This window comes from Microchirus variegatus, assembly GCF_963457635.1.
Source record: "Microchirus variegatus genome assembly, chromosome: 8".
NCBI classification, from domain to species: Eukaryota; Metazoa; Chordata; class Actinopteri; order Pleuronectiformes; family Soleidae; genus Microchirus; species Microchirus variegatus.
In genome coordinates, this window is record NC_139809.1 from 29,328,536 (window position 1) to 29,344,814 (window position 16,279).

A 16,279-nucleotide genomic window follows, 5' to 3' on the forward strand; every position below is an offset into this window, starting at 1 on the left:
CCTTTCCTCTTGTATCCTCTCCTTTTCCACTTGTTTCCTCTCCTTTCCTTTCCTCTTGTATCCTTTCCTTTCCTCTCCTATCCTTTCCTTTCCTCTTGTATCCTTTCCTTTCCTCTTGTATCCTCTCCTTTTCCACTTGTTTCCTCTCCTTTCCTTTCCTCTTGTATCCTTTCCTTTCCTCTTGTATCCTCTCCTTTCCTCTTGTATCCTCTCCTTTTCCACTTGTTTCCTCTCCTTTCCTTTCCTCTTGTATCCTCTCCTTTTCCACTTGTTTCCTCTCCTTTCCTTTCCTCTTGTGTCCTCTCCTTTTCCACTTGTTTCCTCTCCTTTCCTTTCCTCTTGTATCCTTTCCTCTCCTCTTGTATCTCCTTCCCTCGCTTGTACCCTCTCCTCTAATCTCCTCTTGCTTCCTCCTCTCCTCTCTCCTCTGTCCTCGGTGTCCTCAGTGTCAGTCTTATTGGATCCTCAGCGTTTATAATGTGATAATAAGGTGTGAAAATGGAGACACAATGGAGCAGTGAGGATTGGGCCGACGCAGACTTCCACTGGTGTCTGCCTCACACTCTGCCAGGACACACACACACACGCACACACACACACACACACACACACACACACACACACACACACACACACACACACACTCAGACATGATGAAAATGTCGTATGTGAATCCCGAAAATGTCAGAATGAGCCCTGATGGACAGACTGGAGGACGGCGTCACGGTGGATGACGTTTGCGTGTCTTTGTGTCCTCAGATGTCCCGGCGTCGGACAGGGACGCGGCGTCCAAAGAGAACCTGAGCACGGGCGCCGCCGAGGACGGCGAACAGGACGAGCACGACGACCGCGACGACCGAGACGACGACCTGGACGACGAGTCCATCTTCACCTGCGACAACTGTCAGCAGGACTTTGACTGTCTCGCCGAACTCACCGAGCACAGAACCAACCACTGCCCGGCAGGTAAGACTCATTTAATCTAATCTAATCTGTGTGTGTGTGTGTTGGGGGGTGTGGGTGTGGCTTAATCTGTCGTCCAATACATCGTTGGGGCCCAAGCCACGAATACCAGGGGCCCGAAACGGATTTGCTGTCATTTTTGAGGGTGTCAACGTGCATAAAAACTCTTGAAACTTGGCATGGAGGTCAGGTCTAACTGAAATGCGATCTTTCTGTTGCTCAAGGGCTCTATAGCGGCGCCCCCTATAAGGTGAAAACAGAGGCAAAATTCAGAATTCCACCGAATTTCCCGAAACTTGGTTGGAAGATGTTATAGACCAAGACGAACAAAAAAGTCGACCGTAACCATGGCCTCAACTCAACAGGAAGTCGGGTATTTTGAATTTTGCCTTCCATTTTGGAGATTTGCCCCCTACGTAAATGAGCGAACTCATTGGCGCGTTTTACGCCACAAAACAGGAAGTGTCCTATGACTTCCGCATACATCGAGTTTCACCGAATTTCCCGAAACTTGGTGGGAAGATGTTATAGATTAAGACGAGCAAGAAAGTCGACCGTAACCATGGCCTCAACTCAACAGGAAGTCAGGTATTTTGAATTTTGGCGTCCTTTTTGGCGATTTGCACCCTACGTAAATGAGCTAACTCGTCCGACCGCGTTTGTCGTATCGTCAGTTTGTAGTTGTTTATATTCTTTCTTGTGTTGATTTTCCTTTATTGAATTCAACGATTTTATGTTTTTGATATTTGTCTAAAGCAGAGGTGTCAAACATACGGCCCGAGGGACAGAACCGGCACCACCCGAGGGTCCAATCCGGTCCGCGGGATGAATTTGTTAAAACTTTAACTATAAGTTAACCCATTTAACTTATAGTTAAACTAAATTTGTCAGTTTCAGACGCCTGTGGCTACATGTTTTGCGCCTTTTGTAGACCCACTGTGATCTGTACGTTGTTATGCAATAAACTTTTGCATAAAATTGTTGAAATTGCACACATTTGTCTCAAATGAGTGCAATTTCACTGGTCTGGCACACTTCAGGAGTTTGACATCCCCCCCCGTTCTAAACGCTCACACTTTGGCAAACATTAATTAACATATTTTATTTATTTATTTTAAGTTTAAAGGTAAAAAAAAATGCTACGTCAGCAGTGTTTTTTTTTTTTTTTGTCCTTAGCTTTGAGATGAAACAAACGCTGCACTTTACTGCACACGTTCACACACACACACACACACACGCGGCCTTAAAGGTTCCTCGGTGACTGAATACCTATAGCTCCTGGTTTCACTTGTTCCCATAGGGACTGACGTGTGCACACACACACACACACACACACACACACACACAAGAACAAAAGCCGTTATTAGTACTGGTGTAATTAATGGAGGGGCTAAAAGAAACGCGGCGGGGGCGTCTGGTTCCTACAGATTAATCCAAACGCTCGCTTAACGAGCCAACACACACACACACAAGTTCATGCACACACACACACTTGCTAAGAGGCTGTGTGTGTGTGTGTGTGTGTGTGTGTACTTTTGATCAGGGCTGTAGAAATAGTGAGGGAGGGTTTTGTTTAAAGAGAGTGTGTAACAAAGATGATAAGCCTCCTGCCTCTGCAGCCTCTTCTTCACCCGCTGACCCGACACTCAAACACTCGCTGCTCAGAGATGCAGAAAAATAAAGGGGGGGAAAATTTATATTTTTTTATTATTATATTATAGAGATCATTTCATCAAGATTTATATTTATATATTATTATTATATATTGGAATAGAATCAAATCCCCCAAAACTGAACAAAATCTACATAAAATAGGCTAATAAGGGATGTATAGCGTAGATTTTTGACCACGGTTACCATGGTAATTAAAACTGATACGTTAACGACATGTTTTAAGCAAGATAAGCAACATTTTGGTCCATTTCAAATACAATTTCATATAAGTTATATAAGTAAGCACAGATTTGATTCATTTGTTGTGGTTGTTGTAGCGTTTCTTGCTGTTGGAGCTGCACTGTGGAGGGAACAGCAGCAGCAGCTGTGACGCGTGCTAAGGGAGCTCTGGATATTCTTTGTATTTTTTTGTTACTGTTTGGAAAATTTACCGTGGTTATAACGCCAAGTTTAAAGCAGGATAAGCAACATTTTAATATTATTTTTATAATAATAATAATAACGTTTTATAATATTTTATTCGTCATTGTCTCCGTAGAAACACAGATAAGTGAAGACCGTTCAAATAAATGGAAAATATTTCATATAAGTTGAGAATTAAAGGTGAATTTAATAAAAGAAACTGCGGTGGATGAGAAAAAGATGTTTTAGCGTTTCTTGCCGATGGAGCTGCGCGGTGAAGGGAACAGCAGCAGCAGCTGTGACACGTGTTTAGGGAGCTCTCGATATTATTTGTTCACGCGTATTTTTTTAAAAACTTATTTTTATGGGCGGCGACTAACGATTATTGTCATATTCTCGATGAATGGAGTAGTTTTTGGATTGTTAATGATGACGACGTTTGCGATTAATTTAGCAAATGGATGAATAATGTAATAACGGTCGCTGCCGTACAGAATCAGAGCTGTAATATTTACCACACGACACACAGTGTTTACTGTGGTTTGGTTGTTGTTGTTGTTGTTGATGATGATGAAGGGGGAAATCCATTTGTGGTTTGTTCTCCCTCTCTCTTCTTTAACTTCACGTGAACACACACACGCACACACACACACGCACACACTCGTCCATGCTGTGTCACACTCGTTGCTCGGTTCACGCTGCCAAAAAGTGCAGAGCTGCTATCAGAGCGCGGGATGTGGCCTGTGATTTCAGAGCAGGAGTCTGGGGAGGGCGACATGTTGCTGAGTGAGAAGGTCGAGGGAGGGGGGGAGGAAAGTGTGTGTGTGTGGGGGGGGGGGGGGCACAGAAGAAAGAAATGAAATGAAATGATAAAACATGTTTTTTTCCCTGGAGAAAGAGTGGTTGAGATTGCAGAGTAATCCCCACAGCTTGGCTGGATGCGTGAGCTCTTGCATGCAGGGGGGGGCTGGGGGGGGGGGCATGTATACTTGGGTTCATCTATGTGTGTGTGTGTGTGTGTGTGTGTGTGTGTGTGTGTGTGTGTGTGTGTGTGTGTGTGGAGCGTGTTGTTGTCAGGACCACAGCTCTCTGGTTATTATTGAGGAGGAGGCTAGATTAAAAAACATGAAAAAGTCCTTTTAAGTTCTCTGGTGGGAGTCTCACACACACACACACACACACACACACTGGTTTCCATGACTTCTGAGGACCTTGCATTGAGACTTCCTCTGACCTTAACCCTAAAAAAAAAGAAAAATGTCCTCACCTTTTAAAAATTTACTACTTTATTTACTTAATTTGGGGTACTTGTATTTTGTGTGTGTGTGTGTAAACAGACGTAGGTCCCCACAACATAAGGAATACCAGCCGCACACACACTCACACACACACAGGGGGATAAACACACGCCACTCACGCTCCGCTTGACAGACTTCATGTGTTCACGCCGTTTCGCAGCTCATTGATGTGTATCACACGTCGGCCATCTTGGTCGGGGATGACAGACGGCGGCCATCTTGCCAAAAGTAGCAAGTCCTTGACGTCGGCGCGACGTTAGCGTCCCGTTAGCTCCTCGATAGCGTGAAAAAGCAGCCTTATTTTCTTTAAATGGAGACTAAATTCATGACCGACAAAACACTGAAAACTGTAAAGTTTTGACACAATCTGACATAAGTAAATCATTTTCAGCAATAATCTGACATAAACAAATTGTTTTTAGCAATAATCTGAGATAAGTGAAAACTTTTTTCAACAATAATCTGGCATACGTAAATACTTTTCAACAATAATCTGGCATACGTAAATACTTTTCAACAATAATCTGACATAAACAAATCATTTTCAACAATAATCTAATTTAAGTAAAGAAATTGTTCAACAATAATATGACATAAACAAATTGTTTTTAGCAATAATCTGACATAAACAAATTGTTTTTAGCAATAATCTGAGATAAGTGAAAACTTTTTTCAACAATAATCTGGCATACGTAAATATTTTTCAACAATAATCTGACATTAACAAATAATTTTCAACAATAATCTGATTTAAGTAAAGACATTTTTCAACAATAATCTGACATAAACAAATTGTTTTTAGCAATAATCTGAGATAAGTGAAAACTTTTTTCAACAATAATCTGGCATACGTAAATATTTTTCAACAATAATCTGGCATACGTAAATACTTTTCAACAATAATCTGACAAACAAATCATTTTCAACAATAATCTGACAAACAAATCATTTTCAACAATAATCTGACATAAACAAATTGTTTTTAGCAATAATCTGACATAAACAAATTGTTTTTAGCAATAATCTGAGATAAGTGAAAACTTTTTTCAACAATAATCTGGCATACGTAAATATTTTTCAACAATAATCTGACATTAACAAATAATTTTCAACAATAATCTGATTTAAGTAAAGACATTTTTCAACAATAATCTGACATAAACAAATTGTTTTTAGCAATAATCTGAGATAAGTGAAAACTTTTTTCAACAATAATCTGACATAAACAAATCATTTTCAACAATAATCTGACATTAGTAAATAACTTTCATTGTCGATTCCCAAAGCTCAAATGCCAGTAAAGCATTTTATCGTCACAGTGGAGCAAAGAACCCAGAACATCTGGCGTTTTCCACAAAAGAACTCAAACTGATCACAGTTGATTAATTTGGTTAATCGACAATTAACGGCTGCAGCCTGACACGACACTTTGTAATTAGGACCGTGAAAGGAAGGAAGTCCTGTAACCTATCGTCTCTAACATGAGACACTCGGCCCTCGGCGCTAAATCTCCTAACGTTTCCTGGAGTCGTGCGTTTCACAGGCGGCGTCTCGTGAACCTGCAGCGTTTTAGAAGCTAGCGATCGCTGAAACGACTGCAGAGCAAAGGCGCCTGTAGCCGCCGTAATGCTAACTATATACTGTTGTTGCAAACGGCTCCCGGGTTAGCAGCTCGCTATGGCCGTAACGCTGAATGGGTCCCAGGTGCGAGAGTGAAGCACCGAGTAATTCAGTGCCACTCTAGCAGAAGGCCTATAAAGAGGGGGCCATTAATTTGAGTGGAAATTGAACAAACACACGTACAGTGGTCCAGATCAATGACACATGAATGTGTGTGTGTGTGTGTGTGTGTGAGTGTGTGTGAACAGCCACTCAAACACACACATCTGCTTAATGTAATGTCACATTAATGTGCAGGAGCTGGAATGTGTGTGTGTGAGATGATATGCCACAGTGACACCAGTGTTAATTGTGTTTCACTGCAGCTGTGTGTGTGCGTGTGTGTGTGTGACCACAGAGTGTGTTGATGTCGTGTCAACATTCAGCCGTTCCCAGTTTGCTTTCTCACCAAACCTTCAGAATAACGCGTTCCCCTCCCCGCCTGAGGTGGCGCTGCATCAAGAATCAAACAGACACACGAGGCACAAGAAAACTCGCTCATCTGTTGTTTTAATGCAGGGGCAACAAGCGCTTAAATCATGGTCACGATGTAAATATACAATATTGAATATCAAGTGCTCCCTAAACGGCTGCTGCTGTTTCCTCTACCAAGCAGCTCCAAATTTCAGAGAAAGGTAACACTGCGTTAAAACAATTTAAACCAGATAAGTTACTTCACGTCGTTTCCTTCTACTTCTGGGTCAAAGACCTGGGAATGCAGTCCAACTAAGCGTATACATGCTCGAGTAATCAGACTATGAATCACATCATCCACGTGTCGTCCGAATAAGACTAGCTCGATTTTTAGTCAGACTAATGTGTTTACATTACGTTAAGAAAACTGACTTATTGTCTTTGTCTGACTAAAAACAACTTATTGTCTTAGTCTGACTAAAATCTACTTATTGTCTTAGTCTGACTAAAACCAATGAATTGTCTTAGTCTGACTAAAACTAATGTATTGTCTTAGTCTGACTAAAACCTACTTATTGTCTTAGTCTGACTAAAACAAACTAATTGTCTTAGTCTGACTAAAACCAACTTATTGTCTTAGTTTGAGGAAAACCAACTTATTGTCTTAGTCTGACTAAAACAAACATATCGTCTTAGTCTGACTAAAACCAACTTATTGTCTTAGTCTAAAGAAAACCAACTTATAGTATTGGTCTGACTAAAACAAACATATCGTCTTAGTCTGACTTAAACCAACTTATTGTCTTAGTTTGACGAAAACCAACTTATTGTCTTAGTCTGACTAAAACCAACTTATTGTCTTAGTCTGACTAAAACCAACTTATCGTCTTAGTCTGACTAAAACAAACATATCGTCTTAGTCTGACTAAAACAAACATATCTTCTCAGTCTGACTAAGACCAACTTATTGTCTTCATCTGACTAAAACCAATGTATTGTCTTAGTCTGACTAAAACCAACTTATTGTCTTAGTCTGACTAAAACCAACTTATTGTCTTAGTCTGATTAAAACCAACTTATTGTCTTAGTCTGACTAAAACCAACTTATTGTCTTAGTCTGGTTAAAACCAATTTATGGTCTTAGTCTGACTAAAACCAACTAATTGTCTTAGTCTGACTAAAACCAACTAATTTTCTTAGTCTGACTAAAACCAACTAATTTTCTTAGTCTGACTAAAACCAATTTATGGTCTCAGTCTGACTAAAACCGGACTTTTAACACACGTGTGAACACACAGACTGTGGTGTTGTCTCCAGGATAATTCTTGTGAACCTGACATGTCAGTAAAACCCCAGTGAGGAGTTCAGTTTCAGATTGTGTCCAAAAAAAAAAAAAACCTCGACTCTGACTCATGAGTGAGTCTCAGGTCAAAGTTACTGTGACCCAGTAAAAAAAAAAAAAAAATCATCATTTAATCCATAACCTGAGCTTCACTTAGACGTCGTCATGTGGCCAGTTTATCAACTCCATAGGTTTTCTGACAGGTTGATGATGCGTGCGTTGTTTTTCCTGTCGTCCTGCAGGTAACGGTCTGCGGCGTGACCATAGAGGCGCTTTGTTTTTTAAACACATATATATATATATACACACCTGTGACGCGGCGATGCTCGTCTGCTGTGTGTGTGTGTGTGTGTGAGACACAGTTGAGTGTGGGGGGGGGGGGGGAGTGTTGATGGGTCTCAGTAGGAGTCGGAATGTGGAGCAGAGGCTCCCTGTGGAGGGAAAAAGAGAAGGAGAAAAAAAATCTCCTACAGATCAAATGGAGAACATTCTCTGGCCCTGATGCTGACACACACACACACACACACACACACACACACACACACACACACACACACACACACACTGTAGTTTTGAAACATAGTGAAGGTGTTGAACTCTTAAACAAAGAGGAACAGTGAATAAATCACTCAGTTCTCACTTTTATTCTTATTGGTTCATGCAGACATGCGCTCAGTGTCAAGTGCAGCTTAAGCTGCTCTACGCACACACACACACACACCCGCACACACACACACACACACACACACACACACACACGCGCGCGCACACACACACACATGACCCTTTAAATTGTGTGGCATTAAATATTAAGTGAATAATAAATGGCGTGTGAATGTAATGGATGACGTTCAAATGAACCCGATTTATTCATGTGTGACTAAGTGAAAGGTTTTCAACACTTTGTGATGTTTTCAGTTATTCATAAGACAAATTCAACTATTTTGAATATATGTATGTATATATATATATATATAGATATGTGTACATATCTATATATATATATATATGTATATGTTTATATGTACCCAAATGGGCTTACAAGACACCATTGTTTATCATTCTGTCATCATCAGTGCACCAGAATATTTCAGGGTTTACATATCAGAGAATACATAATAATAATAATAATAATGATAATAATAATAATAATAATAATATAATATATCATATCTAATCAAACTCAAACCACAATATTTACTATACGATACACAATATATATACTATAATACACCCAACAGCACAGGTGTGTGTGTGTGTGTGCGCGCGTGTGTGTGCACGGTGCGTGATGCATTCACACTGACGCGTCAACAGTGTCCACACTCGCTCACCGTAGGTGTGAGAGAGGAGGGCGAGAGACTGTTAATGATGTCACTGGAGAGAGAGAGAGAGAGAGAGAGAGAGCTGTCAGTCAATGCGAGGGTAGAGGGGGCGGAGCCTGGATCTGTCAGTGACAAATAGCAAGTCATTAACCCAGAGAGTCACTTCTGAGACGAGGTGAGAGGGTGTGTGTGTGTGTGTGTGTGTGTGTGTGTGTGTGTGTGTGTGTGTGTGTGTGTGGGCTCTTGTTTTTCTATGCTTATGTGGACCACCCCCTGGCAAAACACCTTTATAGTGGGGACATTTTTCCTTTTGGGGACATTATGCCCGGTCCCAAACGTGGTCCCCACAATGTTTTAAAGACATGAAGGCGTGTGTGTGTGTGGGCTCTTGTCTTTCTATGCTTATGTGGACCACCCCCTGGCAAAACACCTTTATAGTGGGGACATTTTTCCTTTTGGGGACATTATGCCCGGTCCCAAACGTGGTCCCCACAATGTTTTAAAGACATGAAGGCGTGTGTGTGTGTGTGTGCTCTTGTCTTTCTATGTTTGTGTGGACCACCCCCTGGCAAAATACCTTTATAGTGGGGACATTTGTCCTTGTGGGGACATTATGCCCGTGACTGAACGTGGTCCCCACAATGGGGTAAAGACATGTAGACGTGTGTGTGCACATGCGTGTGTGCGCGCACTCTTGTCTTTCTATGCTTTTGTGGACCACCCCCTGGCAAAACACCTTTATAGTGGGGACATTTTTCCTTTTGGGGACATTATGCCCGGTCCCAAACGTGGTCCCCACAATGTTTTAAAGACATGAAGGCGTGTGTGTGTGTGTGTGCTCTTGTCTTTCTATGTTTGTGTGGACCACCCCCTGGCAAAATACCTTTATAGTGGGGACATTTGTCCTTGTGGGGACATTATGCCCGTGACTGAACGTGGTCCCCACAATGGGGTAAAGACATGTAGACGTGTGTGTGCACATGCGTGTGTGCGCGCACTCTTGTCTTTCTATGCTTTTGTGGACCACCCCCTGGCAAAACACCTTTATAGTGGGGACATTTGTCCTTGTGGGGACATTATGCCCGGTCCTGAACGTGTTCCCCACAATGTTGTAAAGACATGAAGGCGTGTGTGTGTGTGTGTGCTCTTGTCTTTCTATGTTTGTGTGGACCACCCCCTGGCAAAATACCTTTATAGTGGGGACATTTGTCCTTGTGGGGACATTATGCCCGTGACTGAACGTGGTCCCCACAATGGGGTAAAGACATGTAGACGTGTGTGTGCACATGCGTGTGCGCGCACTCTTGTCTTTCTATGCTTTTGTGGACCACCCCCTGGCAAAACACCTTTATAGTGGGGACATTTGTCCTTGTGGGGACATTATGCCCGGTCCTGAACGTGTTCCCCACAATGTTGTAAAGACATGAAGGCGTGTGTGTGTGTGTGTGTGTGTGTGTGTGTGTGTGTGTGTGTGCTCTTGTCTTTCTATGCTTATGTGGACCACCCTATGTCATAACACCTTTTTAGTGGGGACATTTTTCTTTGTGGGGACATTATGCCCGGTCCCGAACATGGTCCCCACAATGTTGTAAAGACATGAAGGCGTGTGTGCGTGTGTGTGTGTGTGCTCTTGTCTTTCTATGCTTATGTGGACCACCCTATGTCAAAACACCTTTATAGTGGGGACATTTGTCCTTGTGGGGACATTATGCCCGGTCCCGAACGTGGTCCCCACAATGTTGTAAAGATTTGGATGTAGATGTGTGTGTGTGTGTGTGGAGAGGAAAGTGAGCGGGATTCTTTCTGAAGGTATTTGTGAGGTCTCTGTTAATTGAGCACATCTGACCTCTTGTCCGGGGGGGGGGTTGTGTGTGTGTGTGTGCGTGTGTGTGTGTGTAGAACAGGATAAAAGTTAGAAAACGCAGTGAGTAAAGAGGTGAACCAGGGCGGCGTCTGTTAGCACCGGGGCCTTTGGGTGACTGGTTCGTGTCCCGCGGGCGACGCTCTGTTCTCCCCCCACTGCGCTCTCGCCGTCTGTCGCAAACCCCCGCTGTCACGCACACACACACACACACACACACACACACCCCAACACACACACAGTCACACACACCTCGCCGTGTCTGTCGTCAGGACGGCAGCTGAGTCCTGCGAGGCCAAGACTCTTCTTATTAAAACCACAGATCACTCTGAGGAAAGAGAGGGAGCGACGGAGGAAGGAAGGAAGGAGGGATTGAAGGAGTGTAATCTGAAACAAAATTACAGACGCCCTCCTCCACTCTGGCCTGACACTCACACACTTTACTCTCTCTGTATATTTATATATATATAATATAGTACACTAAAAATAGCAGGTATACCTGTGTTTTCTGTGTAAACTGTGTCTGTGATGAACTGGGCGGACTGTGACAGGTGTCAGTTTGGTGTGGTCGTGCTGGTAGAATGTCAGAATCATGGTCAACAGATGTTTGGGGTTTTTTTTCTGTCTATTCTTGATTCTTGACGTCTCACAAATCTCAAATTTGGGCGCTGAAATCCGTCGCTTTGGGTAGTTTTTGGGTTGAATTCCAATTCCTTGCTTAACCCTCAATCTCAAAAATGTGCGCTCCCTCTAGTGCAAGTGCTGTCCAGATTCTCAGAAAAATTAAGTTGAGGGGCAAGTTTAAGGGCTGTATCGCCCTCAATGTTGAGATTTTCCGAGACCGCCCTTGGGAGCAAGGGCTACCCAGAATGCATTGCGTGTTTTCACATAAGAAAGATGGCGTCGAAAGCAGCGAAACGAGTGCGATACAAATGTAGTATTTTCTTTGTTTATAGAGAGATAAAAATGATGAAAACCATTGTATTATCTTAGTTTAGGCCCATATTATGGATTACTGACGTCACTGTTTACGATCTTTTGTCAATAGTCGGCCGGTGCGGACAAGTGATCGTTTGCTATCGTTTACCCTTCAATAAACCGTGGTGTGTGGTAACTGTCAGCTGAATATGTCCGTGGTTGTGGTATTTGTATGAGTATCATCTTATAACTAACTGACAACCTAATAACTTGACTGACAAACGGATTGTAATAAATAATCCTGACGGACAACTGTGACCGCGACAATTCAAATACAATAAACGTAACGACAACTAAACAAAATCCACTGTGTGAGAGTTAGTGGGAGTAAAGCAGGGTTTGAACTGCGTACGAGGTGCATTCAGTGACCCCGGTAAATGTAATTTACGGGATTAGTTCAGGCGTAAATTTTGTCTGAGCTTCTTCTTCGTCTTTTTGAGTTGTTGACAGACTGGACGCAGCTTTCGCGTTATTCTGCCCCCTGCAGTCTGAAGACGTATCTGCATTTAAGGGGTGTCCCATTTCTAAGTGACAGAATAACCCTCAACACTTGGATTTGAGGACCGGCTAAGATTGAGGGTTAAGGTAGGAGTTGGAATTGGCCCTTTGTGTTTGACGTAAATGTCTGAATCAAGTAATTTCCTTCACGTCCACGCTTGTCGGCGTCCGTCCTCTCGTCCTCCTCATCGCCATGTGCCCCTCTTTTCCTTTTTCTGCCCCTTGTTCTCCACACTTCCCTCCCTCCTTCCCTCCTTCCCTCCTTTCCTCCCCTCCTTCCCTCCCACCCGTCTCTGTACCCGGGGGTGGCCTGAAGATTCCTGTGCTAAGCCCTTGGCACACAGACAAGTGCACACACACACACACACACACATAGAGACACAGCTGGCTGCCGCTCAGGTTTTCCACGGAGAGAGAGAGAAAAAGAGAGGGAGGGATGGAGGGATGACAGTGGAGGGAGGGGAGAAGGGGGTTGTTGTGAAGTCATTTTTCATCACGGGGTTCATTTTTCACCGCAGAGTTCTCCCACTCTCTCCCGACTCTGTCGCTCCGTTCCTCTTTATCCGTCCTCCTCCTCCTCCTCCTCCTCCTCCTCCCGTTCCCTTCCCTTGATCCCGCTTTGTCTCTCTTTATCTTCCCCCCTTTTCTTCCCTCGTCCTTTCTCTTTCTCCCCCTCCTAAACTCCCTCTGTCTTCCTCATGTCTCTCTCTCTCTTTCAGCCTAGTTTCTCCTTTATGAAATATGGATGGGAGCAGTTTTGGGCGCTGAGAGGTTTGCATTCAGAGGAAGGAGGGAGGGAGGGAGGTGGTAAAAAAAAAGGAAAGGAAGGAAGAAAGAGGAGGAGGAGGAGGAGGGAGCTGGTGTCTCGGCAGACGTGCCTTGTGCATGCACCTAAACACCTCACTGAGCAATCTGTCAACATGTCAGCAACACATGTTTGGTAAAAAAAAAGAGAAAAGATAGAGAGAGGAAGAGGAGAGAGAGAAAAACCCCTCTCCTCCTCCTCCTCCTCCTCCTCCTCCTCCTCCAGTGGGAGTAATGGCTCCCACCAGGACTCTGGAAATGCTTTGAATTCAGCAGAATTCTATTGCGGGGTTCGTCCCCCGGGGATGATAGAGAGGGGGTTTAAAGGAGAGGGAGGAGGAGGGGGGGGGGGGTGCGTTTTTTTTTTTTTTTTTTTTTACAATGCCTGCATCTCAGAAATTTGAGCCCGAGGACCCCTGGGGGCGTCCTTTCATAATGCCTGAAAATGTAGGGTTATATTGTGTGCTCTTCCCCATGGGGCTTTTATTAATACCTGTATTCACTGCCGCTGGAAAAATGACACAGGCGATGCTGCGGGCTGGGGGCTGGGGGCTGGGGGCTGGGGGGGACGGGGGGCCCCACCATCGCTCCAGGACCGGGGGAGAAAGACTCTGCAGGGACGTTTTTCCTCCCTTCTCCTCCTCCTCTCCTTTCTCTTCCCTTCTTCCCTCCCTCCTCCTCCTCCTCTCTCTCCTACTTTGACTCCCTTTCCTTACTTAATGCAAGAGTGAAAAAGGAGAATTTGCCAAAGGACACACACACACACAGAACGTCTGGGTGTGTGTGTGTTTTCTTGTACTTGCGGCATACTGAGGACCAGTGACCAGTTTTTAACCAACAAAGTGAGGTCATTTTTACGAAGTGAGGACATTTTGACTTTGACTCTTTCACTTGTCAACATGCTATACACTATGTTTTTAACAGAGCTCCTCAATTTGGTACAAAAACCCCGTTTTCCAGCCCTACACGTTTTGCTCTGGGGCTCCACCTACAGACATTTTATGGTACTGCACCCAGTAGTTCTTTATAGATGTCGTTCATGAAGTAGATATTTGTAATTGTGTCGATTTACAAAGTGGAAATGCTGGTCCTCACTTTGTCAGCACTTTTACCCGGTCCTCAGTATGTAGCAAGTACAAGAGTGTGTGTGTGTGTGTGTTCAGTCCCACTTTGCTCGGAGGGAAGAGAAACACTCGATTAAAAATGTAACTTCCTCTCTCATCTTGTCTCTGTGTGTCCTTGTGTGCCTGTGTAAATGTGTGTGTGTGTGTGTGTGTGTGTGTGTGTAAATATTTGTGTGTGTGTGTGTGTGTGTTAATCTATAGTCCAGTACAGTGTGTGTTCATTCGTATTCTGGTTCTCTGCGCGTCTGTGTTTGCGTTTCACCGATTCAAATATTGACACAGTCAGATTATAGAAGTGTACATTTACATATCTGCTGAATAAATAACATCTATTTCGTCTGTTTTTAGATTTTAGACGCGAAAGCTGGAAGTCTACGTGTTTCTATAATGTTTTTATAATCAAAAGAAAGTATATTTAACCCTTTAAAACCTCACAATATCTGTCTGGACTTTTTTTGCGCGCGTTTATTTTAACCATAAAAGGGCCAGAAAATGTCCCATTACCCATTTTTCCAGTGTATTAACATTTAATAACATCTATTTCGTCTTTTTTATACGTTTCTATAATGTTTTCAGAATAAAAAACCCAACATATTTAACCCTTTAAAACCTCAAAATGTCTTATTTTAACCAATAAAAGGGCCAGAAAATGTCCCAGTTGCCCATTTTTCCACAATAACTTTCCATATCTGGCACTTTACTGCCATGTTAAAATAGCATATTAACAATTTAGTAATGTTTTATTGCGATAAAAAAAAAAAGTACCAGATTTACCGCTTGTTAAATTTAAAAATTCGAGCATAATATTTATTTAAAACATATTTAAAGTCACTTTTTTTCCGCCTCATTTTAATGTGATTGCAGAACAGGTGTACCTAATAAAGTGGCTGCTATGACGTGTGTGTGTGTGTGTGTGTGTGTGTGCACAGACCAGATAGAGTCGTCATGGGGCCGCCATGTGGGGGCTTATTCTGTCTCGGTGTGTGTGTGTGTAGGTGGCGGGATGGGGGGGGGGTGTCTGGATAATGAGGAACAGGCCATTCCCTTAGATTCCTGCACCCCTGCCAACCACCAGGACCCCCAGAGCCTGAACACCCCCCCCCCCCCCCCAAAAAAGCCCCTACCCCTTCAACACCTGGTACTTCCTTCTTCTTCTTCTTCTTCTTCTTCCTCCCATGTGGAACGTACCACCTCCCTCCATTGGACACACACCTTCCCCTGGTCCTTTCACCGCGCTCTGCCCTCGTTCCTTCCCTCCGTCTCACCCATCTCTCTCATGCCCTCACCCTCCTCCACGATGCCTCCCCTCCCTCCTTCTTTTCTCTCTCTCTCTCTTCCTGCTGTGTCTTCAAACTCATAACTGACCACATCCCTCTCTCTCTCTCTCTCTCTCTCCCTTCCCCCCATCATTCCCTCCCTTCATATTCTCCCCATCTTCTCTGTTCCCTGTGGAGCTGGCCCCAAAGCTCTGATCCCTTCCTCCATGCCCCCAAAACCCCCCCACTGTGCCCTCCCAAGACTCACACACACACACACACACACACACACACACACACACACACACACACACACACACACACACACACACACACACACACACCCTGTGGCGACTGGCCCCAGAGCAGCCTCCCTCCCTCTGTTTTTCCACTCTTTCTCTCTTTCTCTCTCTCTCTCTCCTTCTTTACAGTTGTAATTCACTTTCATTCAATTTTTCCTTTACGTAAAAATATGGTTTACGTCGCGAACTTTACGGAATACAGCGGTCGGGACTTTACAGGGACAGTGTAAGTGGGTTAGTCCATGTAAACGCTGTGTTTGGACGTTGTCTGGATTCAACATAATATCACATTTCCACCTCCATGCTATGTTTTGTGTATATTTTCCTCAACGCGTATCTATTTTTAGTCCAATTTAATCTTGAAAACGTGCAAAAAAGATTG

General features: G+C 43.5%; 1 protein-coding gene across 1 annotated transcript in view; it reads left to right on the plus strand.

Moving 5' to 3' along the window:
• Nucleotides 1–16,279, plus strand: part of znf423 (zinc finger protein 423) — a gene marked incomplete at both ends in the record, with an annotated part of 198,200 nt that overhangs the window by 50,896 nt on the left and 131,025 nt on the right. Inside the window, one exon of the mRNA XM_083894314.1 lies at nucleotides 760–966. Within this exon, the coding sequence (XP_083750440.1) occupies nucleotides 760–966 (207 nt within the window). The remainder of the gene's footprint in view (nucleotides 1–759; nucleotides 967–16,279) is intronic.